This window comes from Durio zibethinus, chromosome 9 (genome assembly GCF_047325235.1).
Source record: "Durio zibethinus cultivar Kanyao isolate XHJ-2024 chromosome 9, ASM4732523v1, whole genome shotgun sequence".
Lineage (NCBI taxonomy): Eukaryota > Viridiplantae > Streptophyta > Magnoliopsida > Malvales > Malvaceae > Durio > Durio zibethinus.
Window position 1 is genome coordinate 1271589 of NC_143170.1, and position 27593 is coordinate 1299181.

Genomic DNA, 27593 nt, shown 5'->3' on the forward strand with positions numbered 1-27593 from the left:
GTTGTAATTATTATTGTTCGTTTAACAATTTTAATTAATTAGCTCTGTTTGTTCTTAATCAGAATTCTTAACTAATTAAATGAACATTCGCCTCTGTTTTTTTTTTTCTTTTGTGGAACACAAAAATTAACTACGTATATATACATCATCTTCTCTTAAATAAATGTGACCATTCTAGTTAACTATGAGTCCTATTTAATGAAGCTTAATTTGGGAATAATCATGCCTTATTTGTTTTCTAATTCTAATTTGAAATTAAAAAGCATGAATGAATTAATTTGTAAGAAAAAACTACCAAACCTAGCTACCTCTCTCCCAATGATCACAAGCATGTGAATGTGAGTTATAATATATAAAAAACCACATATTTATAACCTATTTAATTAGTAATAGGTTGGATGATGATAATTAGGGGAGGGCGTGAGAGGTAGCTAGGCAAACTGAAACCGATATGTAGGATGATGAGCAAAACGTTAGTGCTTAGAGAATTAATGAGAAAGCCTATAATGCGGGTGCTTTGCTTGCAACCCTAATAATAAAAAGAAGCAAAAAAGAATGATAGCAAAGATTTTCATGCCACACGATCATTTCAATTATCATATATTATTCTTGCACTTACAACAATATATGATCTGCGTTTTCGGTTTCCTTTTTAATTACATACTCGCTTGTATTGGCACACAACAACCCATCGACAGCAAAAATTATGCGGTATTATAAATTATTGCTAGCTAGGATTTATATATATATATATATATATATCTACTGATCTTCATATATGATCATTTCAACAATAATAACGACCAACATATATGCTCTTCCTATGCTAAACAGATGAAAAATATCAGAGAGAGAGAAAAAAAAAAAGTGAATGATCAGTACTGGGTAGAGTTACAACCCAATTTGCTTCTTTTTTTTTTTTGATATTTGGTTATTAAGGGATGTCATCTCCTCCATATCATCCCCACTTTGATGCGCTTTGTTTGAGAATGGGGAATGTTGATTGTTGAATGGCAGTGGCATGGTTTGGTATCTATCACATGGGGCTCTTGAAATGTGTTTTTATCGTCATCTCTCCTTTCCAATCCCCACCTACTGACTAAAGCCTTAAAGGGGTCTCCGCATCAAACATTCATTGGGCCTTTTGTCTGCATCAAACAAAATTGCTTTTAGAACCTTTCCACACAAATCATCTGGATGCAACCTGGTAAAGATTTACATGCGATGCGTGTAAATATGTGTGGCCGACGTCTGGTGCATGCCTGCAGGTGGCCACTGGCTGCTGGGTACGCATATATACATATGTATACTATTTTTCTTTTTCTTTTTTTGTTATGGATTTCGGAATTCTATTTTTCTTAATTAAACTAATAAACTTGAGTGATGTGTATACAAATTAAAAGGTGATTTAATTTAATTACCGTCGTCTTCTTTCCCTGTAGTTCAAGTTAGGCATTAGAAATGCCAGTAAGAGACTGATCAATTTGAAATATTGGAATAATTATGAATATTATTGTTATAGATTTCAAAATGAATATGTATAAAACTTTTTAAAGTGATTAGTTGCTCATGGATCATTATCATCTGGTAATTGGATATTAGAGCATACATATAATAAATTATATAAGCTTAATTAGCATATCTAACAAAATGAGGTGACGCATTGCAAAGGGTACTGCAAAAGGATATATATGTATGTATATATACTGGAATGATTATTCATGTTGTTGGAATATTTACCTATCATCCATCCTAAATTATCTTAGTAAGCAGAGACATTACAAATAGTAACAATTAGATATGTAAATGATTCTACGCCTAACAATATATATATATATATATATATTATCGGATCCCTAGCCAAGCCCAAATGTATATATCCTTGTTTGTACTAAGATTAGGACCTATCAATTGCCCTGGATGCATGCATGCATGTGTATTTGTTGATGCAAATTAAGGATGCAATTCCAAATGCAAGTCAAGAATGAGTATTATTGTAACTAGCTAGCTAGGCGTCTCCAATTGGAATTAATTGTTTCTTTGAAAGTGTATTGGTGGCATTTAAGTACTAGTCACGTCCTGGAACTGCTAGGATCCATCAATCTCTTTGTTGTTGTTGTTGTTTTCTCCAGCTTCCATTTATCACATTCATCCTGTCACAGATTTCCTTCACTCATCTTAGACTTCAGAATCTTCAGCTTTTCATGGCAAAGAGGCAAATGTAAGACTAGAGAGTTGAAGCGAAAATTAGTAGTCATTTTTCTAGGTCTTAAAAGTTGACATAAATTTTGGCCCAAAAAAAAAAAGGTTGAGATAAATTAGCAAGCAGTTGGTTTGGTTAGTTATTTGGTCATGTCATTTGAGTCTTATTGTTGTTAGGATTAAAAAAAAAAAATCAAGAAATATAACATAAATGTCAAGTTATAAATAACGATAACGTTTATTAATCACGTATAATTCAATATTATAATATTAAGATATGATCGTAAAGATGTAAATAATACATAATGAAGCAAAATAAATAAAAACCCATATGGATGGAATTGGAAGAGGGATGTTAGTATGAAAAACTGGATAATGATAATTACGAATTTGCTACAGGATTTAGGGTTTCATTGAGTGAAAACGAAGAATCTAAAATAAAACATCGGGAATTAAGTTGTATTTTTCTTCCATTTATGATTAGGCAAGGCCCACAGTTGAAAGCGGAGAAAGGAGTATATATGTTATATTGGTACTTACCAATCCAACACAGAAACCGAAAGCCCAACTGAAATACAGACCTTTATGATAATTTTTTCTTTTTGGTGGAAAAACTTTCTTTATAATTGTAGTAGCAGTAGTAGTAATTTTTATTTGCGAGAAAATTGATTTGTCCATCGGCAGGCAACTGAAACAGTGGACGTTAATCAGTCAATAAATCATGATAAATGATTGACGTGTTAATTAAAAGCTAGTGTACATTAAAAGGATGAATCATGACTGGGTTTTTTCGAGTGTTGGATCTAAAACATGTTTTTTAGGCAATGTGCTTAGTTTGGAAGGAAGGAAAAGAAATAGATCCATTTATTATTACTATCACTCCTTTTCTTTTCTTTTCTTTTTTTTTTTTTTTGATAAATAACATATTTTTATTTATTCAATAGAAATTTAATTTTGCAAATTAACACGAAGCACACTAAAAAAAAAAGGTACCAAAACAAAAGGCAAAGGCATTAGCCATTAAGGCAAGAATAAACTCCCGGCCAGCAGCAGGTAACAGCAGCAGCAGCAACACAAGCTCCAAAGGCAGCATGGTTTTCAAAGCACCTTAATTTCGTTTAATTTTCAGACACAGACACCCTAATTTCGTTTCCTTTTCAGACATAGACACCCTTTTTGTTACCCTATCTGAATAGAAAAACAATTGAGGCTGTTCTCCAATATTCTCACTCATATAACCCAAATCACCAAAATTTCTCATTTATATACCCTTTTGTTTTTGTGATTCTTTGGTGTCTCTGTGGAGTGAGAAGAAAGGAGATGGCAGGAATCAGTGGAGGGTTCGAGACAGAGGCTTGGAGAGCTCATGCCTCCATGGCGTTGGTGCAACTCATCAATGGAGGCTATCATGTAATTACTAAAGTTGCCCTCAATGTTGGCGTCAACCAGCTTGTCTTCTGCGTCTTCCGTGATCTTCTTGCTCTCTCTCTTCTTGCCCCCGTCGCCTATGTTCGTGAAAAGTATGACGTTTCTTTTTCCATTTCTTTTTCTGGGTTTGACTCTGCTTGTTCTTAGCTATCATTATTAATAAATTGTATATTTAAAAAAAATCGGGTCCTTCCTTTTCTCTTTTTGGCATCTGTTTCTTATAAAGATGAAACTGGATATGGGCTCCTTTCTCTTGGTTGTAATGTTTGGATTTTTGTTCATTGTTTGAATCCACAATTTGAGAATTTGATGCGCTGTCTTAAGTTACATTCACTGTTCCAAATTGTGATTGACTCTGCTTGTTCTTAAGTCATGTTGTCTCACTTTCCCTCAGAAGGATTCGACCTCCTATGACTAAACGACTCCTCCTGTCATTCTTCTTTCTTGGGTTAACCGGGTGAGTACTGCTTCTCTAAACAGTCCTAATTGATCTGGCAATATATTATCTACATAAATTGGGCCTGATAAAACTTTCTGCTAGCTAACTTATATGGGTTTTGATAATTGGAATAGGATATTTGGCAACCAGCTTTTATTTCTCATTGGTCTAAGCTACACAAATCCAACCTATGCTGCTGCCATACAGCCTTCAATTCCAGTCTTTACCTTTCTCTTGGCTGTAATGATGGGGTAATGCCAACAACTTTATACTTTTTTTCCTAATATTTTTTTTTCATATTGGTTCATTTCTATATTCTATAAACACATGCATATATTTTGATATCCATTACTTTTTGCCATTTTTTTATGGAATTATACATGCAGTGCAGAAAGAGTGAATTTGCTCAAAACTGAAGGTCAAGCGAAGGTTGGAGGTACCCTAATCTGTGTTTCAGGTGCAATATTAATGGTTCTGTTTCGTGGTCCAGCTTTGCTTGGACAAAAGAATGCAGACTTTGCTGCACAAAATGAAGTAAGTGCCAGGGGTCAGCCAGAACCTGCTGGATGGCTTATGTCTAGTTTTCTTGAGTTTGGACTTGAACATTGGCATATCGGAGTTTTATGCCTGATAGGCAACTGTATGTGCATGGCTGCTTTCCTGGCTATTCAGGTATGCCATCATGTGGTTGATTTTTGGATGATTATTAATCCCCTTGTAGGAGGTTTTTTTCCCACTTTTCTATAATTATTGTGCAAAATGAGTCAGAGAACCGAGACTGCTTTTCTGTAATTATCATGTAAAAGCTGTTCTTTGTTTGTAGTAGATTGTAAGTACTTGATTTTGGTTACTAATATTTTATTCCTTTAAATTTCTCTGAAGCTGTTAAAGTTGAGATAACTTAGAACAGGTAACAAGATTGTCTCATTGAAAGTTGTTTTATGGAATAGTTGTTAATGGAGCAACAATTTACGGAACAACTATTCACAGAACAGCTCCTTCATGGAACACCAACTTCATAGAACAGCTATTCATAGAACAATTTCTCCAAGGAACAACAACAACACATTTACCGAAAGCTTTTTAATTGAAAATTGCTTCACTGAGAAATATTCTACAATAGATGTTTCACCAAATGTTATCTCACCAAAAAAAAAATGAAAATAATCCCAGAATATGACAGGTTCTTTGGTTAATTCCACTATTGGGATATCTCGGAGAGCTTGGCTTGGTGGATCAATATGAAGATAGTTAAGAGGTCTCGTTTTAACCTTTCTTTGAAGTATGAGTGTTTCTTCTTTCTTTTAGAATAAATAGTGAACTTCTATGTTCACTATACCTATCACCAAAAGCTAACTAAACTCCCATTAGACAATGCATTAACACCTTTTGTAAGTATCGGTTCCATCATTTTTCCTATTCAATACTCAAGATATGTAACTCCTATTGTTGAAACCAATAAGTAGGAGTCCACAGCTCATTTGGGGACTTTTGGAGATTTTGGCAAATTCATTCAATTCTCTCTCAAATTCTTTCTGCAATTCTCTCTTCCCAAATCCCTTTCTCAGCCTTATTCTCCTCTCTACTCAACCTTGCTTCACCGTCTACTCCACCTGTTGCTGCACTCAATACTTCAAGGTCTACTTCAGTCTTCCTCTCTTCCATCTCCTAGCACATCCCGTTTTACTTGTTTGCAACACTTCCTAACCTCAGCAAAGAACCTTTATACATAGATTAAATGCCATAAATCATTTGCTGGAGGCATTACTCTGTTTGAGCAAAATAAATAAAAAACAGTCCATGTGGTGATGAATATGAGTTGAGGTTTGATATGCCATTCTTGTTCCCTGACCACTTTGATCTGTGACTCATTAGATTTTTAATGATTCAATCCCTTCCAGTATGAGGCTTTAAGATTATATAATTAGGTTCATCTTGTCTGTAGCCAACATTTTGATGAAGCTACTGTTTCCTTTAATCATCCATTTGGCATTGGTTTCTGTTTTAGCATTTAAAATGCCTTTAGGTCCATTGCAATGCTTTGCAATGCATGTTTTAATCATATCTTGTAGTACCAACTTGTGGTTCTTACATACTGTCTTTGCTTAGACAACACTATGTATTTATGAAATATCTACCTTTTGCTTAGTGGTTTTCACAAGGAGTAATGGAAGTGATTTTTATAGATTTTCATTATTAACAACTACATTAAATTTCCTGAAAAAATAGTGCTGACTTATTTTATTACTTGCAACTATATTACTATAATTTGAATTTTGCATGTGTGTTTCGTCATATAACTAATATTTGCTTATATTAAATGCACTTTTTTTAACAATTTCAGGCTTCGGTTTTAGCCAAGTATTCTGCCAGTATTTCTGTCACAGCCTTTTCCTATTTTTTTGGTGCTATATTGATGGTAGCAACATCCTTTCTTATGACCAATGAGTCAACGGACTGGAGTATGACACAGTCTGAGCTTTTTGCGGTCTTGTATGCTGTAAGTTTCTTGTGGACTTGGTATTATCTCAAATCTTAAAAGCTTTGCACGTCAATTTATTAAAAGACTAGCCATTATCAAAGCTGTGGTTTATCTGAGTTTGAAATGTTATTTGATGTGTGTGGCACAATCTGAGCTTTTTGTGGTCTTGTATGCTGAAGTTTCTTGTGGACTTGGTATTATCTCAAATCTTAAAAGCTTTGCATGTCAATTTATTAAAAGACTAGCCATTATCAAAGCTGTGGTTTATCTGAGTTTGAAATGTTATTTGATATGTGTGTGTGTGTGTGTGTGTTTGTTTGTTTTAAAATCTTTTGGGCCAATGCTTGATTTGTTAGTTTAACAACCAAGACCGAGGTTCATTTTCGATTGTTTTAGTATTTTGATTGTAGAGTTTAACTATAGCAGATGGAAATGAAGGAAACAAATTCATGTAATTAAATACCATCCAGTTTAAGAATTGGTGTGCTAATATGGGTTTATTTGTCTATTAGGTGTTGTAAAAAGAAACTTAATAGATAAATGGTAAATTGCTGTAACTCCCCTGATGTTTTTCGAAGAACACACTTTCGTCCCCACTATTTGGCCGACACTCACCTCCTCCTTGACACACCTTTTAGGCACATAAGTGTAAGAAAAGTTACCATAGAAGGTGGTAAGGCACTTCCCCTGTAGAAGGCCCTGTAAAGTAAAGGGAAGCACATGATTTCTTGGAGAGAGAAGCACTAAGTATGGACATAGATTTCAATAAGGAAAGTGTAAGAAAACTGATTGTAGAAGGGGTAACCGTGGTTTTCTCAAAATGTGAGAACATTAGGTATGGTTAAACAGATTTCTACTGTCTTTGGGGGTTTGCAATCTGGATTTTTAAAAGCTACCTATGGTGGATGATGGAAATCCCTTCTGGTCACCAAGAAAAGAGGGAAACAATTAAAAATTGACATCATGGAAGTAAGAATAATGTAATAATGTCCCTGTTATGGTACTTATTTGTATAAAACTTAGCTTCCTACCAAATAGGTAAACGTGAAGCTATGGCTATTTGGCTTTTGCAGGGAGTTGTTGCATCTGCGCTTAACTATGGACTCCTGACATGGTCGAATAAGATCTTGGGGCCTGCTTTAGTTGCTCTTTATAATCCACTTCAACCTGCAGCATCAGCTTTTCTGTCCAGGATTTTCCTTGGAAGTCCAATTTATTTGGGAAGGTCTTATTTCTGTCTCTTCCACTACAAATTAGATCTTAATCTCTCTTCAAGTACAAGATAGTGCTTAATTTTCTTCACTTCGTTTCTACGCGGGTGTGCACTTATTTGGTTTCTTTCATGTGGTAACAGTGTTATTGGGGGATTTCTAATAGTTGCTGGTCTATATATGGTCACTTGGGCATCCTACAGGGAAAGACATAATTCTATGGGGATGATGGCTCAGGTTGTTCGGTCCTCTGAACCACTCATTCACAAAGATGCATTAATTAACAACAACCCTTGTCAGAGAGGACACATTTTCTCGGGGACATCTGCCTTATTACCAAAATCCAGTGATTAACTATGTAATCAGATGTGATGTAAAGTTCCCATGAGCTCCTATCAACAGGTACATTTTATAAGATCAAATGGTGTCACGAGGCATGTCATTGTCAACTTTGATGCGTATGCATAGCAAAAGAGAAAATCATTAAATACAACTTCAATAGGCAACATAGGACATGCTGGGGATTTCCCCCTTGTTCTTGGAAACTCAGTTTTGCACATTTTTATGATTTGTACACTTGATGCAATAAATTAGTTTATTGTATTCAAATATTTGCCTAATTCCAATGGCAAATTTTGTTATGAACACAATGCATGGACACTTATTCTTCTGTCTCAGCCCTCTTTGACAAGAAGTTTTTTAAGTTGGTCCGTCATAGTGGAACATGATTTCAGAGCTTTTCTTTGGCAGTTCACTGATCCTTGAGAGCGTGATTAGGATTTTTCAGGTTGTGAATGGTTAATAGGCCATTGCATTGCCATTTAAAGAAAGGAAGACTCAAAATTTTTCCTCAATATTATTCCACTTTCACTTGTCCAATAATTCGTTGATTGACTGCAGCACTTGATAATGTACTGGAGAAGGGTAGGGATTTTTGTGAAAAACAATGGGAAGTGGCAAAAAACAGTGTTGCTCCATAGCCCCGTATTGAACAGTACTGCTTTTGAGCACCATAAATACTATCACTGTTCAGAGAGGGCCTGCATATCACCGATAATCAACTTGTCGTTGGTTCTGGAAGGAGTATTACATGGACAATGGGTGTTGCATCGCTGGAAGCTGGGGATTCATTTTCAAGTAGACTGGGGATCCGTGCAGACAAAAATTGATCCAATGATTCTTACTGCCATTTTTTTTGTATGTGCGTTATCATGTTTTAGTAATTGGATGCCTAGATTTTTCCTGAGGCCATATCTCCCTCTTTTCCGGCATGACAGTGCATCCGCCACATCTGTTCTTAATATACCATCTCGTTTCCAGTTAAAGCGCTGGAGTCCTATCAACTCAGGTGAGATCTTTTGTATGACTTGTATTCTTTTGGCATAGTTGTGCCACTTCTCTTTGCTCTGTTTTCCGTGTATGACTTATATTAAGCAACGCAATTAGTTTCTCCTGACCAAGGTCGCCGCTTACAATGCATTTTGGAAAGTAGAAGCAACTGGCTTCCCCCCCCCCCCCCCCGCGGTCAATGTTTGACTTGAAAGTAGTATTTAATCCACAAACCATCAGAATTAATCATTTAGGCGGAGAAATTTTTCTACCTTTCGGATTACCTCTTCAAAATTAAGCATTAAAGCCATTCTATAGAGAGAGAGAGAGAGAGAGAGAGAGAGAGAGAAAGAGACAACTGCTTTATCTCTAGTTAGTTTGTTTGTACCGACATTAAAATCCAAAGTACCCGAAGTAGTCACTACCAGGATATGTAAGGAAAGAGATGACAGGAGAATAGTTAACACAAGCATTTCAACAAGATTAATAAACGTTCCTCCATCCCATTTCCCCCCACATTTGGCACACGCAAAACTTCAATTCTTCCTTCGTGAAGCCCTAGTAAACATTTCTTTGATGTTCCTTGATTCTGTCTCTACTTTAGCCTTTTTAGCTTGCTTTACATTTGTTGCAGTCTTTTTCTCCCTCGTATTCTTACCCTTAGAAATTAAAATACAATAAAAAGATTATGCATTAATCTTCAAGAATTGCAAATATAAAAGCTTACTCAACAAAAGCATTTTTAGTAAAAGCAATATCCTAGTGGTAGCTGCATCCCACATCCTACCTCAAACAAGGAGGCCAAACAAGACGAGCAATTGGCAAGCCTTAATAAACTACTGGACCTTACGTAAGGCCGTTCATACCTGTGAGAGATTAGAACCAATAGGACTTTCTATGGCAGTTGCACACACTTCAAAATCTGATGCCATTCTTTTTGCCTCCAGTAAATTCAATCTGCAAAAACCTCAGAAATATGTAATTCAAATGCATCACAGGAAACCACTCTATGCATATATTCATTTTATCTGTATATTTCTTAAAACAGAATAAATGGAGTTGAATAAAATATTCCTATACATTTGAAAAATTCAAAAAGTTAGAGACAATACTTAAAATGATTACACAAAAGCTTCAACCAAGGCTCATCCTTCAAGTACTCCCCCAATATTGATACAGCATCAGCCACTGCATCAATAGAATAAGTAAATCAAATTGTGACATATGTTGTTAAATCAACATAAATTTCATGTCAAATCAGACACTCAACAAGTTTTATGAGATATGGAAACTAAAACTGTTATTTATAGCTTTTATTCAAAGCCAATGGCTTCTCAAATGAGCTCATCAGACACATGCTCACATGCAAAACACACAATAGTATATATACCCATATACAATCCCTTTTAGCTGATAGCTTTACCATCCAATCATCTCAGCACCAAATAAATATATAACTAGTTGTTGTCATCATCCAGTTATAGTCCTAAGAAAGTGAAATTTGAGAGGAATTAATTGGAAAGCAATCTTTTACATTTTACATTGCTTGAACCCTCTAAAGACTTAAACCTACAATTTTGTTTCACTTTTCAATCCCTTGATATTGCAGCAGAATCTTTCATATGAATTTCTACCACCTACATATGTCTATCGCGCGTGTGTGTGTGTGTGTTATGTGCATAAGGTGAATGCATAAATTTTATGAAAATACATAGCTGAATATAGTAATTTCCCAGAAAAACATACATGTATCCTTCTGTTCACGTGCGGCATAGTTTTTGTCCAATGCTGGTAGAGTCTGTTTTAACTGGCAAACCTGCAGTTCGAGAGACACTATATTTAAGAAACATGAAAGCTTTCTATAAATCACCAAGCAGTTTTGACTTATGTGTGTATGATAACGGAAGCAAGTAGCACAAAATAACAGATAATGTTGAAATGAGTTTTTTTTTGGCCAATAAATGTTGCAACAAGTTCAAGAGCAAAGATCATGAAACATATTAAAGACAAAAATAAAATTTGCAATTTTATTCCCCAAGAGGATAATTAATGCAAAAAGTATGTTCAATTGACCTACAAAAGATAGGTATCTTTTTTCCAATTAAAGACATCAGAACAGCATAACAAAGCCTCCACACTAAGGCTCTGTACTCATCCACGGTAATATAACTAAACTACCAACAAAAAGGAGGTTTTAAACATTTCATTGATTAAAAAAGAATAAAAAAAAGTTGGAACAGAAGAAGGCTCACCTTGTAATATAACCACACTAAAACCTTCATGTCATCAAGCCTAAAAAATTTTGATGATCCAATTTCTGCATATATCCAGAGCAGGTGAGAATGATTAATTATTTTCATTATTAAGTTATTGCTGTCATTTTAACATATAACAATCAATATGTTAGCATCTGTACTCCTGAGAGTCAGCAGCCAAGCTTTGACACTCATATTTAACCATTTCAGGTTCTGAAGTCATTTGTTCTTATTCTAAAAAGTTTAACACTTCTATAGAAGAATATAAAGCAATCAAGTCAAATGCAACTGCAAGATCATTTAAACCCCCTAACTGCATGCCAAAATCACAATTCACAAAAAGATATGCAAAATGATATGCACAAAATAACTTAGCTGATATTATCTTAGAATATCTTAGAATTATTCTCAAACAGATATTCACAGGAATATAAAGGTAGTAGGAAACCTTTGATTTCACAAACAACTTGCATACAGTTCTCTGCAATGGAGAACAAATGTTGATATCCAGGATAGTCATTAATGAAGAGTATCTCATCTAATTGCCTAAACTTTCCAGGATCATCCACTTTCTGCGTTCACATCAAAACTGTATCATTATTGGTGAAGAATCCAGATAAGAGATTCATAGATTTGAAAAAAAAGATGACAAAAAAAAAAAATGAAATCAACAACTAGGCAAAATCATGCAATGTAAACATAGGTAAGAGCCACCATTAAAGCACCAAATCCCAATATCACCTAAGACAGTAGGCACCATAACATTGAAGAAAGCAGCATATTAGGAAATTGACTATTACAATAATGAAAGACAAGATGAAAGTTTCAAATTGGTAAAAAAGGCAGACATATTGTTGAAACAAGATATTACATTACTGCATAGAGAATAAGAATCTTGCAATCCTCACAAGTTATTATTGACGGATTTTCATTTGTTTTAGTAGAGATTAAATGCCCTCATTTATATAAATAAAACCTGACTAAGCAAGTGCCATCTAAGTAAATTTCATGCAGGGTTTGATATTTCAATGGTGCAGTTCCTCAAGTGTCTTTAGTGTCTGTTGAGGCCCTTGGCTAGCCTCAAAGGGATAATGCATTGTTGAAGAAGCCATGAATTGAGGCTCTAAGGTGCTGTTCGAGTGAATGGTCTTGTCAAAGTAAAAAGGCAAGCATCTCCAGTTAGGGGCCACTAGCAATGATCATACCTTCATTCTTGCTTCTTCAAAGATAGGCAACATGATGAAAACAGGATCAATAGGAGTAGCAATATATAGGCTCCCATCTGCATACAAAGTAATAGCAAGGGAAGCAAGTAAGAGTAAAATAAAAAGCAAGGTAGTCAGGGGGACAGCCTACTTTTGGCATTATAAGATACATGTTAAACCATGTCAATTGTGCTCCAAATAAGGTTTGCAAGTCATACTCCTACTAAATTCCATCAATTATGGATTTATGTGTAGGCATATTTAGTTTGACTCACAATACATGACCTTTTTTTTTGTTTAAAAAAAAGGGTCATAACACTCTTCTTAATCATTCTCTTTAAACCCTATAATAGCTGTCGACCCCAACTTAAACAATCCAACACCAAAGCAACTATTAAAAACTTGAACTTGAAACCCTAAAACTTAGTGGGTTTTTGCTCATGAACTAAAAACAGCACCTAGGTCATTTTTTTTTTCTTTTCCTTAGTCCAAAAGCGTGTAAAATATATAAATCAGTGAAGGGAAATAGAAGGGTTAAAAGCGTGTAAAATAGAAGGGTTACCTTCAGAAACGTAATTTCCCAAAAACCAAGACCCATAAGATTGCTTAAACCAGTGAAGTTCTTGAAGCAACCCATTACTCAAAAGAAAGGATGTCCTGACTCCTGTCAAATAAATTAAAACCATAACCTTAAGGAGGGTCCAGTAATAAAACGAAATTGAGTAGGATGCCAGAGAATAAATGTCCCACATTCTTAAGCATAGCAATGAAAATTACCTGATTTGGGGTGACGAAGTGATAGTAAACGAGCGGAACCGTCCCCGTTAGCGCCAGGGTCTGTGACGAAAGGGCAGAAATCTTTATGATAAATAGCAACAGAGAAGAAACTGAAAATTCTAAGAGAAGAAGAAGAAGGAGAAGAATTGTGAGGTACCGGGAGCAATTAAAAGACGGCATTCGTCAACACCTTCCCACCAACAGCCCATTAGTCAAAGTCAGAGAGATGAGGCAGAGCCAAATTCTCAACTCTGCTACTCTTGCTCTCAGGATATTAGAATAGATTTGGGAACTTTGGAGGTGAGGAATGGCCAGTCAGTGTCGAGCGTTTAGCGACGCAACGTAGTATACTGTATCGTATTCTTTGGGCTGAAAAGTGGAAGTGAGAAGGCAGATGATGGCGATAAGGAAGAGTGAAGATGAAAAGGCCCCCACTAAGTCTGGAATCTGGGTAATGAATTCAGGCTGTCTGCCCCGACCTCGACAAAGATTTTCAACTCTTTAAGCCCAATTTCATACTACAGGGCCAAATTTATAGAAAAGTAGTATTAAAAAAGAGTTAAAATAGGGCTGGCCCTATGTGGAAAGGTTTGCGCAAGCCTTTTTAAGCACAGAGCTGAACTGAATCCAGATGTAGGCCCACATTTCTGATCCATGGACCATGGTTACCCATGTTTCACCACTTTCAAGTTATGTACAAATTGCCCATTTAAAAAAGGAAAACAAAAACATTAAAAAAGTTGCATCTCATATGTCTACCAATGAAGTCAATTATATCAAAGAAGATAAAAATATATTATTCTCACTAAACCAAAGGAAAAAAAATAAAAGTTTCGCTAAATATATACCTTACCTTGTTCAATTGTCTCGTAAGGTAACTACTTACAATTTAGTCAGAAACGTACTGCGATTTCTATTCATTCCAGATGTGAAATTGTTCCTACTTTCTATAGCAACCAAAAAACAACAAAAACAAAAACGTTTAAACCTCTATGACAGACACTGATTCAATGGGTGAAATACATAAAGCAGGCTTCCAATGTTATATATCACCAGCACAATGGGTGCCTGATTTTGCTGCAAGGATTTTGTAAAACCCAGCAAAAGAATGAGTTAGCCATTCCATCATGATCCAATTCATATGGTGATCTCATTTACCATTTACTTGCTAACAGAAAGCCATGTGAAGGTAATCGACCAGAATCCGCTATATCCATTGCATATCAATAGACAGTTGATATGGCCACTTAACCAGGACGAAGGCCTTGCAATAAGTCCATCAGCTACCCAACCCACTGATTCACTGTCGATTTTAACAGATTGAACTCCCTTTGTATATATTCCAGAGATATTTGTAGCCTCCCCCCTAATCTGCAGTCACTAGAAGCACCACTTGCTTCGATCCCTGCATTCCTCTCCAACCAGTACAAATAATTTACCTGGAACAGTGACTTGAGCATATCTTGTGGTGATGAACTTTCTTTAAGCACTACCTGATTTATGCAAAAAATTCGATAACACAAAAGGAATTAGTATGGTCGTCTTTATTATAATTCTTTTTGGGATGGTTAGTAATTTGCCCTTCGATTATCATTTCCATGCCTCATCAAAGTAACAGAAAGATAGCAGCTAACCTATAGCATTACATCATCATATTTTTATCAAAGATGTCTTCTACAAGAGCCTAATTTATGACTTAACTACTAAATAATATATTAATTGAGGTCCTCCTATTCTGGTGGAAAAAATAAAGTATTCAAGAAATTCAAGACCAAATTGTGTTTACCAAGAAATTAGTAAGGGTGGAAAATAAGAAGATATCAACAAGGGAGAAGAGAAGAAATCAAGCTAAGTCCTCTCTCCCAAGAACAAGTAAAGAGAGAAGGAATGGAGGCTAAAAGCCACAATGGTTATTTACTTACAGAGAATTGTCCTTCCTGCTCAGTCAGAATGTAGCCTTCATCTTTATACAGACTGAATAGTGCTTGTGCATCCTCCTTGTTGTTTACAATATCACTGAGTTTGGACCCCAATTGCAGCCAACACTCAATTTCAGTAGCCGCCTGCTTTGCTTCTGAAGATAGTACAACCGATTGTTCCTGAAAATGGAAATTCAGGATAGAATCTACCAGATGATACACTGACAAATTGTTACAACCAAACTTATATATGTTTTTTGCTCATAACCTACTTCATTAGTCAAAGATTTTAGAAATTTTTGAATGGTAAATTGAATATTTTAGTGCAGGGGTAAATTTTACAAAGTCAAATTGATAAGAATGATTGGAAGAGTGTTGAAGATGTTATCGCATTCTTGACCCATAGACCAGGCTCCTATCCACCGCCAGCTGAATGCAACATGAAGGACTAGAAGTCTTGAGCCATGGTAACAGTACAAGTTCATATTCTTTGAGAACCACAATTATAAAGGAAAGCTTCAAAGGAGTTATCTTTTAATTGCGCAAGAAAATTAGTTAAGCAAGCCAAAAATGAAGAGATTTTTGAATGCTTCCCTTTAATGAGTAATGGTGTATGATCTTTTTTGAATTTAGTATATGCCAAAATGCATCTGCAGTATTATATAAGAGGTATTCTCATTTAGTAAATTATCTGTGATGCAGTTTGTTCCATTACTAACCATAACATTGGGCAGATGTGCTTGTTTATTCTCTGAAGTTTTAGCCTTCTTAATCTTTTAGGTTATCCAAGTTTCTACTAATTCAAAAATCACGATATGGATTCAATATAACGAGGCAACCTAGAAAAACATCTCTGTTAAAGACCACCTGAAGTATTGACCCTAATCAATCAACCATATTCTTATATTAATTTTGTTCAGTATAGGACTAATTAGTAGTAATTATATTTCGAGAGAGCTTAGAGAGAAAGAGTAACCCACTCCGTTTGCAGACAGTAAATTAAGGAATGGTACAGCTGGAAAAAGGGGTTCCTCATTGTTGACCTCTTTGATTGAAGGTGCCTGGCGGCTCAGGAGATATTTGCTGAAAACCAAACCTGTTAAAACATTGAAGGAATAGGCTTTCCATTATATAATGAACTAGAACCCTCATTTAACAACAATTTTAGGACAGATATATTACTTGCATGATACGGATTTAAAGTCCTCAGTTGAATAGATTGATATAACTTCAGATTGCATTACATATGGATCCAAGTAACCACACCAAACAAAGCAAGGGCAAGAGATGTAGATGAGCCTATACAGTTAGCCAATGCTATACCAAGCAATTCCAATGGACTTGCTAACCATTCCCTGAGCTTCACCCTTTGCAATTACCTACAATAACTAATTACCTTTAGTAAAGACATAATATAGGCCATGTGCCCATGTCAAAGCCAAAGTCACAATATCATTAACAGGAATGCCACTGTCATGCCAACTCCAATTTGATTATAACTAAAGAAAGACACCATTGGGTATTCAAAACTGCATACCATATCAGATATTAGGTAAAAAACAATAGGAATAAATAATGCCTTACCTCTGCAAAGTTCCTTTGAGCAGCAAAACCAGCATAGAAACAACTTCTAGTAGCCGCCTGGAAATGATCAGTGTCAGATTTCAGCAACCAAACACCATTATATTGATCAACATAAGAAATAATGGCAACAAGGACAACGTGGTACTTTTTTTAGAACAGCATGAAAGATAGAAGAACATAGTTTTAATTTTAGGATAATGGTGGAAAATAACTTCAATACCTGGATGAGAGCAGCTGCTGATCTTCCAGCCCCAGCAGCAGCACCAATGAGAACAAAGAGATGGGGAAAAGCAGGGGTCAACAATTCCAACCCAAAGGCAGCATTTTCAAGGAGATCAGCAAACAACCTCCATCCTTTAGGATTGACATCAAAATGCCTTCCATATTTGGACAACATGATTTTACTTAAATACCCAATTCCATCCTTTAACACCCAATTGATAGCAGCATTTGTGGGAATAGCTCCTTTCCCCAATCCGACAGCATAAAGCAACGCCTGAACAACAGCAAACAAAAGTGACCACCAAACGTTTTACCAAATCCCTAAATCAGAAAATAAGAGCAAGAAATTAAGACATAATTATTTGGGTGGCGAGAACACCGCTGATTTGGCTAGCAACGCCCTGTACCCCTCTCCAAAGAGAGTAATCAAGATAATCACTGGTAACGCTGTTGAGGAAACCTTCAGGGAGCAACAACCGCATTACAAGGTTTCTGCATGCCACCAAATAGTTGACAGAGACAACGATTTTGTTAAACTCGCTATCCCATTCGAACCAACAAATGCATCCTCGGAGAAATCAGGAATGAGCTTAGTCCACTTGCTCCCTCTCATTTCCCAAACGACGTCGTCATCCTCCTCGGCATTCCCATTAGTTCTTGCGAGGGTGGAGGATAATTCAGAAGGGCAGAAGCAAGCAAAAAGTGAAGAAAAGAATAAAAGAAAAGGATATGAATGAGAAGATGAAGAATCGTCGTTCCACCGCCAAGGATCAGACCCGAATGGGCCATCATCATCATTGTTGCTGTTGTTGTTCTTGCATTCACAACCGCCATCAACAGATAGCAAAGGAAAGGCCACGGAGTTAGCAGTAGCCTTGTTATTAATTGGTTTAGAAGACCCCCTGACGGTCAAACGGGAAAAGAGAAACGGGCTATGGGCACGTAGCTTGAGGGAAAAGATGACGAAGGGAAGGCGAAGGGTGAAGAAAGGAAGACGGAGGCGCAACTGAAAGTGCAGGGCATCTCTCTCGCTCCTTCTCTCTTTCACTAACAGATAAAATCAGCGTCCCTCTTCTTTGTTGTTGGGTCGAATCGAATCAGGTTTCTTGACTAAAATGCTACAACTAACTCAGTCTCCATTTGGTGATGGTAATGGAAACTGGGAAGGAGTGCAGACTAGGGTGGAAGAGCGTATGAAGTCAGAGCACAAGGATGGATTTTTGCGGTTCTGTTTGGGCGCTGGCTCATATATTTTTGTCATAAGAGAGTTTAAAAGGGGAGAGGAGAGAAGAGTCCTTTACCACTATTATATAACAGCCAGGAGACACTTGTACAAATTGGTACAAGAATTAAAAAGAATCAACGGCGGCTTCATATCTACCCTCAATTAGAGAGATCTTAGCTTCAATATCCTTTCATGCATCATTAATGTCATTGTCATATAATCAACGACAATGTATAAGCCTAAGCTAGCCTTATAATGTACTACCAAGCCATAAAAATGAGGGATTTGAGTACCCTAATAGCTATGCAAAGAGCCATTCCGACTAATAATTTTCCTTGATGTTATACCAACGGATGCGCCACAAGAAAAATAGAGGGGAAGGCAGAGTACAGTTCCCCTTGTTTGGAGTTTTCAACTTAGGATCTGACTACATCTCCAATACATTGCTATATTTTGGAGTTCATCTATTCATGTGATCAAAAAAGCCATGCTAATCAGAATCCGTCCCTTCAACTATAGGAGGCCAAGGAGGATTTGATAGAGAGAAAGAAGGTTATATACAAAATCAAGGAACTGTCAATCGACCAGCGTGCCCCAAAGGCTTCCATGATGATTCCAGCCGCATCAAATGCAATTTCCCAACAAATGGTTCAAGAATCTCCACCTCTTCTTCCGGAGCAAAGGCCATGCAAATGCTAAGCTCTTGCACTGCCTTGCCATATTCCCTGACATTTTAATACTATCAAATATTATTTCATCCATCAACCGAAAAAGCTTTATATAACCACCTTCTTTAAAATTAACAAGTATCTGAAATGATGCCTACTATAATACAGCATCATGCCATGGTCTCTCCTTAGTGCCCAATTATGTGGCTGCAGAATCAACAGTCTTTCTGAAGCCATAATAGCTAGCTTGCAAAGAATTCCAATGTTTAGCATGCCATATATGATGATGCTCTTTGCTTGGTATAAATTGGATTAACCACCTTCAAGCATGATTTTGGCGCAAGTTTTAGCAATCAAACTTGCATCCATACTACCCAAGGTAGCGAAACTACACCAACAAATCCTACCCACAAGAAACAAATATGTTATTATGTAGTTTAAAGAATGGGATAAATGGGGAAACAATTTTAAGCTCAACTCTAAAATGTACTTTGCATCACATATCACATCCCTACCAAATTAATATGGCATTAACATTGCCAGTCAGAAATTGCATATAAAGGGAAAAATGTACAAAATACTAGCAGGTTCTGATTTCTCGTAACCGAGTCAGATGAGTGAATTATAAAGAAGTGTCTTCACTACATAGTCGATGAAGATTTATGAATCTTGACTGCAGAAAGTTTATCAATGACCATCTTCATTGCTGCAGCTCCTTACCAGTCAGTTATTTATTGGAACAAAAGCCTAATCCCACTACCAGTATTCAAATGGAAAGAATATGAGCAAAATACAAAAACCTCTCTGGAAACATGTCAGTATTACATTTACCGTTTTACCATAAATAGTGGGGAAAAACATATGGACAGGGAAAGTGTTTTCTAGGTAGAGCTGGATGTGGAAAGTAATGCCAGCCCAAGCCTACCCGATTGTCATTCTTATTGAGATAACTTCCTTGCAAAGTGCATTTAGAATGTACGGTGAAAAAGTATGGATGATTATGCAACTTACCTTTACAAGATGAACAAGTGATGCAAACCACCTCATCTCTTAAAATATTAATAAATTGAATACAATAGATAAAACTAAACATACCAAAGTTGCAGGCATGGCCTTTACTATACTAGACATTCATTCATGATGCCATAATATATGATGCCAAATACACAGGACATCTCATCTTCAGCTTTGAATGCATGATGAAATTGCTGAGAGGCAGTTCAAAACAGTCAAATGATGCATAAGAACACAAATGCAACTGCTACATACATGAAAATATCAGGAAGAAAGTTATGCTACTAAATTAATAAAGATAAATTAGAATTTACCGAAGATCTTGAGGGCACTAGAAAGGGACGTTTGATTTATCAAACTTGTTAGGTTTCTCATCAGCATTATGAACATGACTAAGGGGAGAAGTCAGCATCAACCCATAATTTGATCTTGAAGCACGTTTCCAGTGAAGCCTCTGCAATTTTTTTAAGTTTATTTCATATGTGAAAAGAAATTTCGGAAGTATACTTTGAGGCATGAATAGTTTACAAGAAAATAATTAAATGTAGACACACATTATCCAAAAAATAACATAACTTGATGATAAGAATTAGGACTTACAATTAAATTGGCTAGAGCAATCCCAATAATATCGCGGTTTGTAGCTATCTCAAGCCCTACAATTGAAGTGCCAGTTAAATCTGATGCCATGGATCTAGGGTCCTCCACACACCTTCCATTGACAATAGCAAACAAGCTGTGTCCTGAAGTCACTTTGAAGAGCTCCTACAGAGAGAAGTGTAGAAATTCAGTGAATTTATTCAACGTAGGCAATTGGCCAGAAGAAAAAGTAACTCACTTGCAATTTTTCTAAGCAGAAACATAACTATGGATACAGTGAGACATCAAATGCGCATCACTACAAGAATGAACTAAGAATTATGTACCATGAAAATAACTTTCAAGATTAAAGTACCTCCAGGTACCCTGTTTGGGGCCATATCAAAAAATCTTCCCCAAATCAAGATCCCACAATCGTTAGACCAAGCTGTCGACAAACTTCAATGTAAATTATGCTAAGCAAAATTGCTGTAATTAACAAAATCATATTATTAGACTGCCTAAAATGACAATGAAATGATGAGGAAACATGTATTACAGTAAAGAAAAACAATTGCAATGACATTGCCATTAGATCAAAATTATGAGGGAAATGTGTTGCAAAGGTAAGTTTTTTGAAGAAGTAGAATGAGGCTTTACCACTGCCATATCCAGAGCTCAGTACTGAGTGTAAGTATGAATACTTAAAATCTACAAGAACAAGGAATCTTTTGAAGCCTCTTAACTGAAAAAGAACTAAACTGATTGCCTCCAAAACTTCAACCAGATGGCAGCCTATCTCTCTTGAAACTAGCTCTGCTTCAACTTCTTTAGCAATTGCATCCAACTCACTCAGCCATTCAGATATGGTCTTTCCACCCAAAGGCATTTGCTCCACAAAATCCCACTCTTTGATATCAGATGGGGAAGAAACATTTATCCTTTCATTCAGGAGGGCACGAGCATCCATCTCTCGGTTGAAAGCCATGAATGCCTCATCTTCAGCTGCAACATAAAGCAAAGCCTTCAACAAAAGATATCAAGCAAAATAAAACTTCCGACTTACATTTCAAAAGAATGAATTAAGCAATAATAAGTACCTCACCGAATAAAAACTCTTCTTCTAACCACTCACCATATAAACGATGAATTAATGAAGGCCTTATAAATTATCTAGCAGGTAGCACCATTACCATTTGACAAGGTCAAACAAAAAAAATGAGGAAGTAAGCAGGTAATCGGTATATTTGTACCTTAGCAAGAGAGATGTCTTTGTCCTTGGAATGAAAGGAGATCTCCTTGGTGAACTTGTCCCTTGCAGTCTTAAGAGCCTATGGATCGTATTAGAGTTCAACAGAATATTAGGAAATGGAAATGGAAGATAATCTAAGTAATAAAAATAATGATTAACACGTCGAGGTGGATATCCATAATGGATGAACAACATCTATGTATATATTGTTATAGATCAACCTCCTAGTAAAATTTGTGACGGGAAGAAGAGTCTTTAGTTAGCTGAATCTGATTGGAAAAAAGAGGGTAATCAGAAGCTGAAGTAGCAGCAATGATCCTAATCCTCCATCCCCTCAAGTCCTTGCGATCATGATGATAGTGATGATCATACCTGATGATCGTAAAGAATAAACGGATATTCCAGGGGTTTTCCTACTACAAATCCTTCTTCCATCTCTATATTCATTATACATTTATGCTACTAAAATATTTTAATTCCCATAACCCAACAGTCAAATTATAGTAAACCCACTTACCAAAATCAAGTACTGAGTAAGTGAGTATTAAAAAAAAAGGAAAAGAGAGTTAGAGAGAGAAACAAGTTCAATCATCGGAGAATTACCTGATAAAGCAATGATCAGGAAATGTTGGAGATGCCATAGCTGCCGCTGGCACGCAATATGATGTGCACAACATTTTGATTCCTTATCTTGCCTTGCAAATTGAGCTGGGGAAACGTGACATATAGAGCTTAAAAAAAAGCAGTCTATCACTAAAACAAGAGAAAAAAAAAAGAAAGGTATAAAATGGAAGAGGATCAAGCGTCTTCTCTAAAGGGAGACGAGGCAGCAGTGAATTTGGAAGAAGAAGAGGGTCTGAAGATAGAGTGTAAGATCTTGGGACCCGGGTAACTACTAGCAAAACACAAAATGGATGATTTGGAAGATGAAGCAAATGAAGAGTGATTTAAGGAAAAGAAACAAGAATTGCCAAAATCCATAATAAGTTGGCAGGTGAATTGAAGTTTAACCAAATTAGATTTTTCAGTTGACTGAAATGGAAGTTTTGCTTAGGAAGAAGAAGAAAAAAGAACAAGAGTTGTAGCATGAAATTGATAAAAATTTATTGTAAGAGCTAAGTTAATGCCAAATTATGGATCACAATTTCAGCGGCCTTGCTCTTTTCTCTCTTCTATTTTCTTTTACTAATTTTTAAATCCTAAACACAAAGTTAAGAACAGGGATCTGTATATAATAAATATTATTGCATTTTGGCTTTAATTTTTTTCTTGCAGAAGCCCTTTTGTAACTCTCTTTAATTAAAAAAAAAAAACTGATTATAGAGTGAAATGCAAATACTAAAAATGCCAAGTTGAAAAGACAAAAGGGATGGTAGAAGAAATTAATCAATGTGGGCAATGTTTCTTTCAAAAAAAAAGAAAAAGAAGCTTTTATTATTATCATTGGTGGATTGAAGGACGGTATACGAAGAAAAGAATGAAGCTTTTAAATATAATAGTAATAATTATTGATATGGGTATTCGCTACTAAGTTGCAACATTGGTTTGGTTTGGTTTACAGAATTGAAGAGAAGAGAACGGAGCAGATTGGTTGGAAAAGCTGGATGATGGTAATAATATAATTCAAGGCCATTCTCATTAGTAAGGGCAATGAATTGGATTATGATTTGGGGTTAGCCCCACATGACGTTTACTTTCAGCTACTTTTCCTTGGTGGGCCTAAGTCCACTTTAATTCTCTATCATGTCAATGTGTATTCCGTTTTTTTCGCTGTTTTATTCGGCATTTCCTAGAATTGTTTTTATTTTTTTTAATAATAGCCAAATAAATTTTCAAACTTTACTCCAAATAAAAACAAACCCTCAAATTTTTATTACAAAAATTAAATTTATAAATTTTTATTTTATTACAGTTATACCTATTGAATTTTACAAATAGATGAATAAACTTTAATTGTTATAATTTTTAAGATATCATTCCCTCAAATATCTTTCATCAAATTCATCAAAATAAATTTAAGTTAGCATTTTCTATAAATGAATTCATCTAATTCAGAAGATTTTAATAAAAAATTAAATATTTTATAACGTTAAAATTATAATTACAATAAAATAAAGGTTTGTAACATTAATTTCTTACAATAAAAACATCAAAAACTTACTTTTATTATTTAGTAAAATTTGAGGACTTACATGGGTATTATCTATTTTATAATAATAATAATAATAATAATAATAATATTATTATTATTATTATTATTATTATTATTATTATCACTTAGCTACAGCTACATTAAAGAAGCAACTATTTCATTTTCATGAACTTTTTTTTATAGAATTTTCATAATTTTTATAAATTTTTCCTGTCAAATGAAAACAAAATTTTATCTTAATGTTTGATATAATCATTAGAAGATTTTATCGACTATATAAAGTATTTAAAGTATTGTTACATTTAAATCATACTGATTAAATGATACAAAAGGATTATGTAAATCTCCCTATTTTCTTTCCTGGTGAATGAAAAAAATTGGAAGAAACATAAAAGTTCCAGGCAATTTTCAATTATGGTTGGCAGGTGATTTACCCCTTTAATCTGTCGTATAGTATAAATTTGATTATATGAATTAGCCGGGGTTCAAGTACGCTGGGACAAGGCAAGATATCGCAAAATGTATTCCAACAAGAATGCAGAAAACAAACATGCACTGGGAACTCCGGAATCTCTCAGGTACAGTGACGCATGTTATACATCATAATACAACTGTTTATACAGTAAATCAAGTGTACATGACCCTTTCTCTCTCTGCTCCTTGTAATCTTTGACCAGCCGTATCTACCTGTTAATCGAATACATCAGGTAACCACTCAAGCTTACACTGACTCAACGCATACCAATTCCCAGGGGAAAATATCAAATAGCACATACAAAAAGAGTACTTCTTAGTAGTTATAAACTCTAATCACCGGGATATTGAGCCTCCTCCAGTATTGGAATGCCAACCAACCCAAAACAGAAAAGTACACTAGTAGAAAACAAACACGCTTGATATGGACGGTGTTAACAGCTTGAGGCAACCGAGACTTCATAAGTTGTAGGATCCTAACGAAGCTGATAGTAATGATAGAAGTTGAAAAGCCAGTGACAGCACCAGCTATTGCTTCCCACCTCAAATATATAGCTCTCCCGTCGCTGGAAAACCAAGACTGCAAAATCTTGGTGGATCTGATGGTATCATAACAGCCAGTAATTAAATAGAGGAAAACAGCATTAACCCACCAAGACATCAAAACAGACACATCCACAATATGTCCTATTCAACCATATTGCAACTATGATCAGCAAATGCTATCACTTCACATTAACTTAATGAAGAAAAAGAAGGAATAAAACTGTTTGCATCACTCTTGACACCTACTAAAGCTAGAGGAACATCTTCATTCAGCTTCAACAAGTCCACTAAAACCCTACCCTATCTCCATCTCTACCTTTCTCCCTTTTACTACATTTCATTACCTTCTTAAGGCTTTTCAAGTCCAATCTCATTGAAACCAATATTAAAATATTCTCATTCTCTCTTCCCAAACTTCAGAAAGAACTCTGCAGTTGTTCTCAGAATACTGTTCACTATAGCTAAAACAACCCAACAAATTCAGCTTTTCACTCTTTATAAACCCAAACCTTCCCCTGTAGCTACACTATCACAAAACAAATGTCCTACACCATTCTCACTACTAGATCCTCAAAATTTACTGAGGAAAGCCCTTCTTCTATTGCTGCTGTAACCCTTATTCAGCTTGAAACAAAATGAACCTCGTCATTCCAAACCCTTGAATTTCCAATTTTTCAAACCAAACCCACCCATCACCATTGCAGGTGGACTTCCAAAAAAGTTACAAAGCCCCAATCCAAAATGTAAAAAAGCTAACCAAAAACCCACGTCAACAAAATGATAGTGTTCCAGAATGCAAATAAATCCAACTGTCCTATTTCATCCCAACCAAACAATTTAACAACTCAATAGTCACATTGTTGAGAAAAGACAGCCGAACAGAACTCCTGAAACTATATAAAATAAACTTTAAATGTAAGAAAAAGAAAAGAACTTAAGTAATAAACTCACATTATTAAATATCGTATAATCATCTCGATTGTGGATGGATCTTTTGTTTGGCAACTGAAAAAACCATCATTATACAACTTTACTGTGGAAATACCTGAAGTGTACCAGCACTCATAGGTTTCATTAACCTGAGAAGGGGACTAATTAGATTATAAAGTTGCATTAAAAAGAAAACAAAAGAACTCTGTAAATCACCACGAGTAACAATAGAAACTTGAAAAATGCTACCTTGAACTTATTTTTGGTCAGCCAAGCAGCACCGAAGTTAGGCCTGCAGTTAAGAGGAAGGGCCTCATTCGGTGCCTCTGTGAAGGCAAGTCGTGTCTGACCCAAAGAATGGTCTCTGTACTCCACCTGAAATTGTTTAGCAAAAAACAATAATATAAAAAAAGTACAATATTTTGAAGTACTCACTATTGCAGCCTTTCCGCATAGTATTTTTATTATCCTAATATATCATTAATCTATCATTTCAGTAGTATAGCTAAATTACAAGATTTGGCAAATCCAAACCCCATTCAGTAATATAGGAAAGTAATAGAATGAAAATGCAAATCCAAAATCCATTCAATATATCATAATAGGAAATAGTTGAGATCAAAATGCATATTTGCCACAATTAAAGGAAACCCATATTTTCCAAAATTAGTAAAAAAGGAGCTCATGACTCAAATCAGATAAGATAACATTACCTTGAACACTGAGGTCCAATAGTAATCATGTCGGCATCTAAATTTCCTTCTCTCGAAAGGATAAAACCCATTCTTTGCTTTATTGTTCAATAATCCAAGCTCACAAATCTTCGATGACCTAATATCCACACCTGATTTTAAATTTAAAACAAAAAAGTGGCAAAAAGAAGCAACCTTGCATTACCCGAAAAAAAAAAACAAATTGAAAATATAAAAACAATAACGATAATCTAAGTGAAATTGCTAGTTACACCTGAGAATTATGCTAAAATTACAAAATAATAATTATGAAAGACAGTCAAAATCTTAAAGAAAAAAAGTCAAAGTTGATTGGTAAGAGAAACAGAGAGAAACTTACTGCTAGAGACTATCTTGCACTGTGTGGGGAGAGAAATCGGATTCGAAATTGATAATTCCCCAGTAAAAATGGCAACGAGTGCAACTAAAACTGATAAGGAAAAGAAAGCGAAGATAGGGAAGAGAAGAGCAAAAGCGATTCGAAGTAACATGCAGTGAAAACCCTTGTTACGATTATCGGGGATTTCTTGAGAATCCATACGTTAAAAGGCGCAAATCAACGGAAGGCAGACGACTTTCTAACGAATGCGCCGGTCACCGGTTCCATTTATCCCGTGATCGGAGAGTTTTCTACAGTCGAAGGAATAAAGAGAGTACGCTACGCTAGGGATCGTTGCGTTTTAGAATTTTTTTTTTTTTTTTCTTTCGGCGAGTGGGTGTGTGTGTTAAAACGGTGGGATAAAATAATTTTGAGAGCGGACTTTAAAAATGTAATTACTATCCGGTCGGGTTATCAGGTCAACGCTTCAACTGGATCACCGGCTAAATTGTATAGTTAATTTTTCATTAAAATATATCTGTAATTATATATTTAAATAACAATATTTTAAATATATATAAACAAAAATAATACATGACAAAGTGATTATAAGGGTAATTTTTATTTGAAATCGAGATTCAACTGGTTTA

At 35.4% G+C, this 27593-nt stretch overlaps 3 protein-coding genes and 2 pseudogenes across 7 annotated transcripts; 1 reads left to right on the forward strand and 4 right to left on the reverse strand.

Moving 5' to 3' along the window:
• The first annotated feature begins 3162 nt into the window (after window positions 1-3162).
• On the forward strand, window positions 3163-8436 carry LOC111304208 (WAT1-related protein At4g19185-like). 3 transcript variants are annotated; one of them, XM_089765251.1, is made up of 7 exons: window positions 3163-3722; window positions 4025-4087; window positions 4204-4320; window positions 4456-4741; window positions 6414-6569; window positions 7625-7776; window positions 7966-8436. In XM_089765251.1, the coding sequence occupies exons 1-7, from the start codon at window positions 3523-3525 to the stop codon at window positions 8114-8116; spliced, it is 1125 nt and encodes a 374-aa protein (XP_089621377.1). In that variant the 5' UTR covers window positions 3163-3522; the 3' UTR covers window positions 8117-8436. The 3 variants fall into 3 exon arrangements, with proteins under 3 accessions (XP_089621377.1, XP_022756474.2, XP_022756467.2); XM_022900739.2 differs by having other exon boundaries at window positions 3164-3722; window positions 4456-4603; window positions 7906-8436; XM_022900732.2 differs by having other exon boundaries at window positions 3165-3722; window positions 7906-8436.
• Window positions 8437-9434: 998 nt separating this feature from the next.
• LOC111304224 (ribonuclease H2 subunit B) lies at window positions 9435-13755 on the reverse strand. Its single transcript, XM_022900759.2, has 10 exons — window positions 13486-13755; window positions 13329-13388; window positions 13114-13215; window positions 12552-12628; window positions 11795-11918; window positions 11344-11408; window positions 10838-10907; window positions 10204-10279; window positions 9958-10048; window positions 9435-9750 (listed from the first exon to the last, which is right to left on the reverse strand). Exons 1-10 carry the CDS (start codon window positions 13535-13537, stop codon window positions 9628-9630), a joined length of 840 nt encoding a protein of 279 aa, XP_022756494.1. The 5' UTR covers window positions 13538-13755; the 3' UTR covers window positions 9435-9627.
• Window positions 13756-14143: 388 nt separating this feature from the next.
• Window positions 14144-18299, reverse strand: LOC111314677 (protein root UVB sensitive 1, chloroplastic-like; annotated as a pseudogene). The gene is made up of 7 exons (XR_016344910.1): window positions 17420-18299; window positions 17052-17331; window positions 16832-16888; window positions 16430-16626; window positions 16228-16343; window positions 15251-15427; window positions 14144-14821 (listed from the first exon to the last, which is right to left on the reverse strand). The product of XR_016344910.1 is annotated as a protein root UVB sensitive 1, chloroplastic-like (transcript).
• A 1112-nt stretch (window positions 18300-19411) lies between these two features.
• Window positions 19412-23376, reverse strand: LOC111314685 (uncharacterized; annotated as a pseudogene). The gene is made up of 7 exons (XR_016344909.1): window positions 22395-23376; window positions 21793-21870; window positions 21200-21544; window positions 20916-21028; window positions 20561-20725; window positions 20275-20414; window positions 19412-19702 (listed from the first exon to the last, which is right to left on the reverse strand). The product of XR_016344909.1 is annotated as an uncharacterized LOC111314685 (transcript).
• A 1062-nt stretch (window positions 23377-24438) lies between these two features.
• LOC111314855 (uncharacterized) lies at window positions 24439-27364 on the reverse strand. Its single transcript, XM_022916476.2, has 5 exons — window positions 26965-27364; window positions 26607-26737; window positions 26143-26268; window positions 25915-26042; window positions 24439-25016 (listed from the first exon to the last, which is right to left on the reverse strand). Exons 1-5 carry the CDS (start codon window positions 27161-27163, stop codon window positions 24734-24736), a joined length of 867 nt encoding a protein of 288 aa, XP_022772211.1. The 5' UTR covers window positions 27164-27364; the 3' UTR covers window positions 24439-24733.
• Between the last annotated feature and the right edge of the window lie 229 nt (window positions 27365-27593).